The 11,510-nt window shown below is 38.5% G+C and overlaps 1 protein-coding gene across 1 annotated transcript; it reads left to right on the top strand.

Annotated features, from left to right (window-relative positions):
* Nucleotides 1–6,180: 6,180 nt before the first annotated feature.
* On the top strand, nucleotides 6,181–11,277 carry LOC149300686 (homocysteine-responsive endoplasmic reticulum-resident ubiquitin-like domain member 2 protein). Its single transcript, XM_089484932.1, has 8 exons — nucleotides 6,181–6,327; nucleotides 6,848–6,925; nucleotides 7,592–7,702; nucleotides 8,078–8,238; nucleotides 9,055–9,177; nucleotides 9,602–9,913; nucleotides 10,516–10,627; nucleotides 11,113–11,277. Exons 1-8 carry the CDS (start codon nucleotides 6,181–6,183, stop codon nucleotides 11,275–11,277), a joined length of 1,209 nt encoding a protein of 402 aa, XP_089341058.1.
* The last annotated feature ends 233 nt before the right edge of the window (nucleotides 11,278–11,510 follow it).

Genomic DNA, 11,510 nt, shown 5'->3' with positions numbered 1-11,510 from the left:
GACATTCGTACAAATCCGAGTGAACAAGTCTACCAGAACTACACTATATATAGACAAAAGCATTGGGACACCTTACCATTACACCAACAGGGACTTGGATGTCATTGCATTCTAAATGCATAGACATTAATATGAAGTTGGTTTCCCATTTGCAGCTATAACAACTCTTTGGAAGGTTTTCCACAAGATTTGTAATGTTTCTGTGGGAATTGTTTGCCCATTCATTCAGCTGCATATTAATATATTTAGAATGTTATGTCATCAAAGTCCCTGTTGGTTTAACGGTCAGGTATCCCAATGCTTTTGTCGATATAGTGCATCTGATGTGCAATGAAGAACAAGGGGTGCTAATTTGCAATGGAATCACCAATTTATGTGAAAATGATTTACTTTTGTTAGAGATGTATTATATAGTTTGTCAAATGGATTTGTTTGAAATTCAGATCGTGGTAGTGTGCTCACTTTCCACTAACTTCCACTGCTGATTAAATAGAGATTCAATATATATATATATACACACACATATAGGAACTATGGGCTTCTGAAATGGTTAGGGTATTGAACTTGTGTTTTTCATGCCCTGAGTTCCCAAGTAATTATGTAAACTCCATAAAATAAAAACACACATTATTAGCATCTCACAAAACATTTAACACTTTAAAGGGCATGCAATTCAGCTATAGTTGTGATGTCTTGGATGGAAAATATTAACTGTTATGGTGGACCTCTGTGTAAAAAAAGCAAAATAAAACAGTTCTAGCATACAAAAGGGTAGATATGGTTCAAATAATTATGTAAAAGGCAAATAGACATGATTAATACAACTAAAACCTTTTCTTAACTAAACTTTACAATTCTAACTAATGCAGCACTTGCTGAACAACATTTACAACCACAAAAAGAAAGGTTTCATTTGTTGTGGCAGAATAATAGATGATTTTGGAGTTCTGTGGTATACACTTACACACATTAAATGTTCTGAATGTTTAAAAAATGTAGACACACAGAAAAATTTGGATCTGCAAAAGAACATTTGGCTAAAGGAAGGCTCTGGTTCAAACTAAATTGCTTAATCATTTTTTGGACAAGACTTGATGGTGAAAGATGCAAAAATAAGTTTATCATAGAAACGGAAATGCAATTTGTGTAAGTCAAATACAAAGTAATGCTTTTTAAGTAGTCTAAAGTCAATATAATTGCATCCCAGGAGGTTTTTGTACACTGCTCAAAGAGAAAATCCAGAAGTCCAATGAAGACTTTCTCATGGCGCATTTATTTCAAAGAATAATGGACTGAAACAACCGTTTAGTATATAGTAAGTGGCAGAACTGGGTCTTTGTGAGGGTTATTTGCCCTTCCATGATCTGGCAACCTTGTTCAGCCGGCTAGTGTAAAAATTGACGAAACAGATCATGGCTAGTTTCAAATTGTTAAGGGGTGAATGTATGAAGAGGGTGCAAAGTACAGGCAGCATGCATAACACTTCATCCATTACAGAACAAATTGGGACAATAAACAAATCCCATGTTCCTGGATATGTGGATATTCCAGAGTCTGGAAAGACCACAAATGAGTCTAGCTGAGAGCACATAAAATAATTTGTTTACTCATCTCATTGATCACACAGCACAATCATTTTACACAGTCCTACTTAATGGCTACATTTAATGTACAACCATCAGTGTCTGACTCCACATATATTAATTGGATTTATGCTGTACCACATATGTCAGGCTCACTATGTGCTTATGCTCGCTATGAGCTGCACTGTATCATAGAAAATGTATGGCTTACTGTATGCTAATGAGAGGGTCGCTAAAACATCTGCACATGCATAATGTGTACACAACCTCTAGAGTGCCAGTTACTTTACTGTCCCATTGTCCCATTAACCTCATGCAAAATTCGAGCTCAGGCTCTGACCTGCACAAAATGCGAATAGGTCAGTGGATTTGGGGAAAATTGTTTTGCTATTAGTTTTCTCTTCAGTTCCAATATCATTATTTCATTGTTACTTATATACTTTACCCAAAATAACATATGTAAATATATAGCGGGGGGCCTCAATTTTCTGCTTTTGCCTCTTGCGCAAAAGGAGCTAGCTACGTCTCTGCCCCTTGTGCTCGGTGCCTACTTTAAAGTCAGAGTACTGGATAACACTGTCACACTCAGTTTGGGGAGGAAACAATTTCACTGCCAACCAGTTTGGCACAAAAATGGCACTAACAAGCTGTTTGGGTAGAAAGATGGCACTGACAAGCTGTTTGTGACAAAGATGGCACCGAAAGGCTGGTTGGGGACAACAATGGCTCTGGTAAGTTGTTTGGAGGGCAAAAGTGATACTGGTAAGTTGCTTGGGGGCACATAAGGCACTGACAAGCTTTTTGGGGGCAAAGCTGGCACTGTGGGAAGTGGATGGCATGTTAATCCAGGAGGGGGGCTAAAGAGGTGGAGTGGCTGCCACAAAAAATGGTGCAGTTAGAAGTGTTGTTTATTAAGGGGAAGAGATAGCAATATAGCTGTACCCAAAAAAATTATTGAACCCAGGCGTCAGCTTTTGATTCAGCAGCAAGCAGATGTCTTTGTGACGTCACTGGATGTTGCATTAACGGGTAGAATGGAGAGTGAGAGCATCACTCACAGCTCATAGTACTGCCTACGGTTGGCACTTGGCAGCTCAGCCCACTGGTCTATTGGCTGCTGTAGAGCTGTACAGAACCACCCACACTGAGTCAGCCTGTGTGTCAGAGCCAAATTGTTGCTCCAGTAAGTGTCCCAGTGTACCACTAAATAAATATTTGATTTGGAATCAAATTTTACTATTAGTATACTTGCCAAATTACCTGTTTTTTGCGGGACAATAATTTTGTTCAATCATAGATATTAACCCTTAACAGCATGTTGTTCAGTGGACTTTAGTAATGACAACTCTCATAACAATAATAAAAATATTTTTTGAAGTTAATTATATATGGTTGGTAATTTATTCATGTTTTTAATATCGCAGCTTGTTTTCTTTTATATTTAGAGATGTCTAACATGAATAGAAGCATTACCTTTTTAAGTAGCGACTGATTGGTTGCGCAAATACTGAAAAATGCACTGGCTAATCTCAAGCATAACTTTGATGCAATGCATTTATTAAAGTAAATGTACCTGAATAGCAGTTATGAGTCTAAAGCTTGTTATTGGATTGGGCTCTGTCAGAGCTATCCGAAGTGTCAAAGCTTTAGTTTCCACATAATTTGAACAATTCACAATTCATATTTTAATAGTGAATACTTAAAATGTATCTAACAAGTAGTCGCTTTGAAAACATCACCTGGCGCATTGGCGCCAGCAACAATCCATCCCCTGGAGCATTGACGCCAGCAACAATCCATCCCCTGGCGCATTGATGCCAGCAACAATCCATCCCCTGCCATGACATAAAACTGAGCATGTGATTATTTTATAAAATGCATGACTTTTCTTTACATTTCCTTGAAGAACAAGCTAAAGACTGCATAGTTTTACAGCATACCAAAAAGCGTGCATAATATCCTGTTTAATACCCACAGTTCCTGTTACACATGTAGCATTTTCAGCTATTTGCCTGTAGTAACGCAGTAAGACAACACTGACAGGCTTTGCTGCCATCATCTGGTGAGTCTCTAAGCAGCAGAACGTTAGCTGACATCCCTCTACAACTAACGCCTCTTAATTCCCGCCTTCAAGCTGTAGCCAATCACAGTCCCCATTTCTCAATCTGCCTCACAGACCATCGCGCGTAATTGTTTGCGCTTTCAACCTCTAGTTGTGTGGTCCTCCTACTGCGGTGACAGCTAGGTGGGCGGGGCAGTGTGACGTAATTCCGTTCTACGCCCATTTCCCTGTCCTAGCCTTGCTTGTGCGTTGTGTCCGGGTTGAGACCCTCAGCTGATATTGATACAGGCGGAAGAGGAGGAGCGGGTGGAGGCAGCTGTGTCAGACTACACGGTTACACACAACAACAACAGAAACAAGGTAATGGTTAGACAACAAGCAGTGCGATAGAAGGGCAAATATATACAAATATCAGAATCTGCAGCAAACAACAACAACAACACCACCAGCACAACAACAACAAGATGTCAAACAATACATTGGAGACACAGCTGTACCTTATTGCCACAGTCTCGTAAGGATGACAGTGTAACAGTGATCCACCACAAGACAGTCTACAAGCAACATCATTCAGCAAAATATCCCAAGTGTAGCATTCCTGTCACACAACTTTCAACAGTCATGTAGTTACACAACATGGAAGCTGTATTGCAATCAGTATTGATAAGACAATACAATAATCAAGTAGTAAATGGAAATGACACTGGTGTGAAACTCAGGTTATTGATCATTCTGTCTGTGTTTCTATCTTATTTTAATAGCTAGGTGCTGTTTGTAATGTCACAATGAGGCCTTTACTGCAGTGGTGGATAAAGACCGAGTTGGGGCCCCAATGTCTTTTGGGGCCTACTCCAGGAGAAAAAAAACCACACACGTACACTTGATGATTAAGCTTACCTACATTAGACCGATAAATCTTTGGGGATTTTCTAGTGTATGGTTTCCTACAGTACCGCATTCATAATGTCTGTGTGACCGCTGTGTCTCTTGCATCGCTACACTTATTGTACCTGATATTTATTATACTGTAAACAGTAGGTATTCTAGAACAGTATATCTTTTAGCACTTTATCAATAGAAAATATACGTACTTTTCCAGACGTCTGTGTCCAATATGGTGGAAGCTGCTCCGCTAGTGGCACAAAGTCATGTTGTGACGCTGAGCATCCATCTCCCACTATAGTAGTTCAGGCATCTATGTGTCTTGTTGTGGTGCGGCAGCTGTAATATACAGTACTGCACTGCTCCCCTGTAGAAATGCACCTATGTTTCCATCACAGTTCTAAGGTTCTGCTTATATTTTTAGATTGGTTTTGTTAAACTGTAGTATAAAGAATAATATATATGCAAACAGGGCTAAATTTGCTGATTTCTGTTCATGTGTGTGCTCTTCAGGATTAACTGCTCCATTCATTTAGAGCAAGAGGCACAGATTTAAGGAGGTAGGGAGAGAGAAAGTGACCCCTTACCGTTCACAGTCCAAATTATATCAAGTCTGATTGTGAACGATGGGCATTCTATCTTGGAGCTCTTAACGGCTGAATTATGTATAAGTGCTCTGTCAATGTTTCAGCCCAATGCAGTTCATCGATGACCGACCCGGACCATCCTCCTGAATAGGATACAAGCAGCACTGAGAGCTCTCTTTCAAGCCCGTTTGGGCCTAATGAAAACTGTTGGTCATACCCAACATCACGCTCCCAGTAGTAGAAGTTAGTTGCTAGTGTTCATCACTCTGGAGAAGGGTAAATGTACATGTGCCTTCGCAGGCATTGGAGGTAGATTGCATCAATCTTCAGACCCAGCATTTGAACCTCATCTTACTACTAATGGTTCTTGACCGAAGCGACTGAAATTCAGCAACATGTTACTAAATAAAACATGAATTGCTCATCCATAGTTCATTGGTGTAACTAACAGCTACAGAAAAAGAATAACAACTTACTTATTCACAGAAAGCTGAGCTGTAGAAATAGCTCCAACATGACAAAATCAATCTCACTTCTTAGGACTGAGTTGACCAATGTCGGCGTTGTTTAATTAATTAAAATGTGCCAGAGTGAATTCTGTTAATTTCGAATAAGCGAAGTTGGCTTTACTTAACAACCCTTGACCGACTTTCCCCTTAGTTGATAGATTCCCTTGTCTGCACACTTGCGGTTTACAGGCTGCTTTATTCGGTAGGTCAGTACAAGTTTTTATATGATTAGCCATTTTGTTGTATTATGTGTGTAGATGTTTCGGAGTTAAATACTTATCTTAAAATCTTAAAATTATCTTTTTTATTTTCTAAACAGGTAATTGGTAAGGAAAAGGCCCTTGTCGTCTGAATGGGCACCATTTATTCTGCTTTTTGGCCATTATTCCAAGAGATTTCCCTACATTTACTCAGCTTGTGCTTTAAACATTGGTCAGAAGAAACCATGAACAGCAATGTGATGTGACTCTCACTTTTTTTTTTTTTTTTTTTTTTAAACTCCTAACGAGGAGTTACATTCATTTTACTTGGGATTAAAACAACTCTGGCCATTGGCCATGGACCAAACTGTGATGGATAGTCCAGTAACCTTGGTGATCAAAGCGCCAAATCAAAAATATGATGACCAAACAATTAATTGTTTTCTGGACTGGACTGTGGAAAAACTTAAATTTCATCTCTCAAAAGTGTACCCCAGTAAACCGGTAAGAAATAATCCAACAGTTAAGGGACAGCATCTTGGAAGAGAGGTGGCTTTATTACGCCATGTGTCTGACGTGGTTAAGTCCTAGGCTAAATATTTTACGTGTTTGGATCTGACACCATCCCAAATATCCAATGTTAGCTTCCACGTTGACTGCACTATTATTGTTCCCCCAATAAATGATTCTGCTTCTTAGGGTAAAACAGTTTTGAATATGTGTTCTGCTAGGTGACATAATGTATATTGCGGAAGTGTTATGTAGTGGATATTGGGTCTGAAAAATATCAGTAAGTGTCATGTGCCAGGTGTGTGAACCAGTTGTAACTTCTTGTTATGGGAAAGAGTGTAGGTAAGCTAACTTCAAAACTACATTGGCTTCATCTATTTTCATTAAAGTACATCTGCTATGAGATTCTGCTAGTCCATGTAGAATTTTACTTTAAAAATATCGAGACTCGCAGCTGCGTATTAAATTGTGCTGTACTTTTTTTCTTTTTCTCATCTTTTTTTTTTTATTCCAGTCAACCAAGGATCAAAGACTTGTGTATTCTGGTAAACTTCTTCTTGATCACCTTCGTTTGAAAGATGTTCTCAGGAAAGTAAGTTTTGTGAACGTTTTGAATTAATAAACTTGTGTTACTACATGTTTAAAAATGTACTGTATGTTATGGCATTGTAGCTCATACCGGCTCTTTCAGGTATGCGTTCTATGTCCATTAGTAGACTGCTACTGTAAACAATGTCTTAACTAAATATAGTGTGATATATACAACAGGATAGTTCTACATTTCACTTTAAGGTTACAGCCACTTACTTCCATCATCCATAGGCTTATTCTTAGTAGTAAAGCTTTTGAATGGATAGTGTGTGTGCGGTAGCGGTAGCTATTCAAGAACAGTATATGGATATGAGGTAAACCTTGATAGAATCCTAGTTGATAATCTAGTGTGTACAACTGTAGGCAAATGTATTTTTTTTGTTCTGATGCATGCGCACAACACAAGACTCACGACCCACTCTTACTCCCCCATGCCTTACTTGTGTACTTGGTCACAGCTTAAAGCAGTAAAATTATAGTTGCTATTGGTAACAGATTCTCCTTCTTAATGTTATGTTTAATATGAATATATTTACAGTGAAAACCAGGGGTGTAGCATTATCCAACTGAAAAATCACATTATTGTGCACAGTGTGACCACCCTGTTTGTAAGTGTGTTTGTTTTTGGCTCTCTATTGAACTTACAGTTTACTGTTTTTCACTGCAGCAAGATGAGTATCACATGGTTCATTTAGTGTGTGCCTCCAGAACCCCTCCTTGCTCCCCTAAACCAAGCACCAGCAAGGGGAGCACTGAAGCTCCAAGCACCAGCAAATCAGTAAGTTAATAGGATCCTGCAATTGAATACCGTGGTTTTATAAAAGGTGTATTAAGCACGTAAGAACTTGTGTCTCTTTCCTACCTAACAATCTGGGACATTATTCTGTGCTACCAGCTGATACATGGTACGTATCGGTTTTACGACCGCGTTTGGTGGTAGGGTATTCATGCCTTTTGAGTTATAGTAAATCCACTGTTATTAAACCATGGCATTTTACCATAATAACCTATATACCACATACCTTTTTAAAATGTCTCAATACCATCTGGATAGATGTTGTAAGATATCTGAACTTTATGATTTAATATATTGCATCTTATCAATGCACCTGTTATCCTACGTCCAGAATGTCTTGTATTTCTTGTTTTTCAGAGCTCAGAATCCTCAGGATCAGCCTCCACTGTGCCAGCAGATCAAGACATGCCATCCACATCCTTCAGCCCGAGACCAGAAGAAAACATCAGACATCGTCATGCTTCCCACACGTACCCCAATCCCATTCTTAACCACCCCCTCTCCTACCTTAGACATGTGTAAGTTTCTGCTTACATTCTTTTGGGGTTAAAATCCTATTTCAGTTGTGAAATTCAACTTGGCGATGTCATCTTAGTTCACCAAGTTTTATGTCTATAATATATGTTCTTTTTATTTCAAGTCAAGAGTTGTTTCAGATAGTTGGAGGCCTTCTACTAGAAGGTGATCTTTTCCTAATTAATAAAACTGTCCCAGAAGTAATACCTTTTAACTCTGGCTTTAGTGAGTCATTATTGCTTTCAGTAGCTATATGCCTGATTATGAAAAACACACAGCAGGCAATCCATCCCATTTCTTTACTTTTACAATATTAACACCGTATAAGTCATATGACGTATGTGTTTATACTCTGAATGCTTAGGATATATAAGAAGAACTCTAATAGGTTATACAACACCAGGTTTCAGATACACACAACTGTCCTAAACACAGCACCTATCACAAGGACAGATTATCAACAGTGGAGGGTTTGCCTAAATGTAGTCCCCATTCCTAATCTATTTGGAAATAACAATATAATTTACAGTGAGGTTTATTATCAGTAAATATAACTTTAAGGAAAAAACGGTCTCATATTCTGGGCAATGTGATGATATACCCTGAACCCAGGTAACTCTTATGGCTAGCTCCTTGGCATACTCTGCTTTGAAAATAGCTGTTGTAAAACAAGGCCAAGGACTTAGGTTAAGAATCGCTCATCAGGAAGAAAAAAAATGTACAGGCCAGAATATCCCCAACTAGTTTTTATTTGTTGTCGACTTCTAGATTTATCTGGCACACTTGCGTTGCATTTTAATTTTGAGCTTTATTCCTAGACCTGTTGGGAACCCACTTCCTGGACAAGGAGGACCTGGCTTGTTTCCAGTCTACTCAGCCTTAAGCCCTATGCAGTTAATGTGGTGGCAGCAGATGTATGCGCGACAGTATTACATGCACTAGTAAGTATAGAACAATACTGGGGAAAAATAACATTGTTAACTTCAAACCCATATATACGTGTCATGCTTGCAGAATGGGTTAATATGTGGTGTTAGTATATGACACATTACACTTAAGTGTATGAGTGTGTGTATGTATATATATATATATATATATATATATATATATATATAATATTTTAGTTACCATAGAGAGGTCTATGAAACCTAGTCTGTTATGTGTTGAGTACTAGGTCGGGAACCACTCCTCTATATAACTGCCAGTATGTAAAATGTTGATGTTTTTGTGTTGCTAAGGCTCACAATGCCCCATGTGCATCAACATGGCAATTAAGTGATTCTTAATCTAAACAAATGGGGGCCATTGCTAAGCAAAACAAACTGATACTTCTCTAATAAATGTACCCGTTTATTTGGTATGTAGTCAAGCAGCAGCCTCTAACCAGGCCCCACCTGACATTCAGATGCCACGGCCTGCTGCCCCTACTGCTATCAACTCGGACAGACCTCCTCCAAACCCCCCTAGAGCCGCCCCAAATGTTGCACCAGAGGTGAACCAGAATGTACAAATGAATGCTCAGGGTGGCCCAGTGATGAACGAAGAAGACATTAACCGCGATTGGCTTGACTGGATGTACACAGTGTCTCGAGCAGCCATCCTTTTCAGCATTGTATATTTCTACTCGTCCTTTAGCCGCTTTGTCATGGTGATGGGTGCTATGATACTAGTGTACATGTAAGTAGCTTACAGGACTAAAGAATTACCCTGCTTAAAGATTAAAATGGAAACTACTTACGAGTTTAAAGAATGTTAAAGCAGGTTGGACTGTATATCTTTATACAAGATATTAAGTGAATACAGAACTTAAAATATTGCAACTATAGAAATGTTTTGGCTTTCAACTTCGCTGTTTAATGTTACAATAACCCATTTACAGTAGTTCAGTCATTTGCAGTTATATTTTATTAACAGTACACTAACTTTAAGGGTAATGTGTAAGTATTTCCATAACTATCCTTTATTTATAACGCTTCAACTGGTTTTGCAGTGGTGTACAGCTCTGGGTGATGTGCACATTAGTATGTTACATTTCCATTGCCAAAGGCAGGTGGTGTCGAGTCTTGCTTGTCTGATATTGCTGACCTGACAATCTAGTTTAAATGAACTGGCTGGAAGCATTAGTGTGCCATGAGGTTTAGAGTATAAGCACAAAACACAAGTCAAGGAAATGACCACCCTTTTCATTTTAGTACCCAATTGATTCATTGGCAATGTATAAATCTCCCTTATTAACATAATGCTTCGAAAAGTTCATGTAGGCTTATACTTTTGTACAGGCACCAGGCTGGCTGGTTTCCTTTTCGACAAGAAGAAGGTCAACCACAGGCAAGAGACAATGCAGCAGAAATGAACCGAGAGATGGTCAACAACAATGAGCTTCAGGAGATGGTAGGTTAACAAATGCAAATCATATATTTTTATTTTTTTGAAGCTGGATCAACCAAGGCGCCTGCAACTCACGTCCATATACATAATCCCTGCTTCGTGTCGTACTCAAATTTGTATCCAGGCACTAGCTCCTCACATTCAATGTTTTCTTCTACTCTGATGGGTGATTTTTATTTATTTTTTCCTTTTCTTTTTTTTTTTGCACCACATGTAAGCGTCCACGCGCTGATAACCAATGCTATATCACTAGATAGGGCAGGGCCTGGCAACCCAGCAGAGTTTTCCATAGAACCACAATGCTTGGCATAAGAAGGACCTTTTTCGTTTTTTAAGGAATAGTTCTGTCATTTTATATATATATATATTTATATATATTTTTATATTTTAAATAATTTTTTCTTGAAGATGGTTGTGATTGCATTTATTTATTTGGGGAATGCGGTCAATGTTGTAAAGTTAACCTGTTTAATCTTTTCTCGCAAAAGGAACGGCGTATGGACGATGGGTTACAGGAAGATGGTGGTGACGACACAGGAGACGATGTGGCAGCAGAGGCTCCACACCCTGGACTCTTGGCATCTGCTTGGTCTTTCATTACCACTTTCTTCACTTCTCTTATCCCAGAGGGGCCTCCGCAAGTTGCTAATTAGGCTCTAAACTTAATGCCATCTGCGCCAAAAATGAAAAAGGAGATGTCCTTTCTTTCAAATAAGTGTTTCAAACAATTGTGCAATCAAAATTCTTGTTTTCTTTTTCTTGTTGTAATCTATACTTTTTTTTTTTTTTTTTGCGCTCTAATTATTTTGACTTTAATATTATAATATTTTAAGCACAAGATGGACTTTTTTCCCATATTAAAATTCTCTTTTTTTTTGGCATAATA

This window comes from Sceloporus occidentalis, unplaced genomic scaffold (assembly GCF_023333645.1).
Source record: "Sceloporus occidentalis isolate IW3139 unplaced genomic scaffold, rSceOcc1.0.p SCAF_23, whole genome shotgun sequence".
NCBI classification, from domain to species: Eukaryota; Metazoa; Chordata; class Lepidosauria; order Squamata; family Phrynosomatidae; genus Sceloporus; species Sceloporus occidentalis.
Note: the sequence above shows the minus strand (reverse complement) of the source record. Positions and strands in the feature narration are given on the sequence as shown.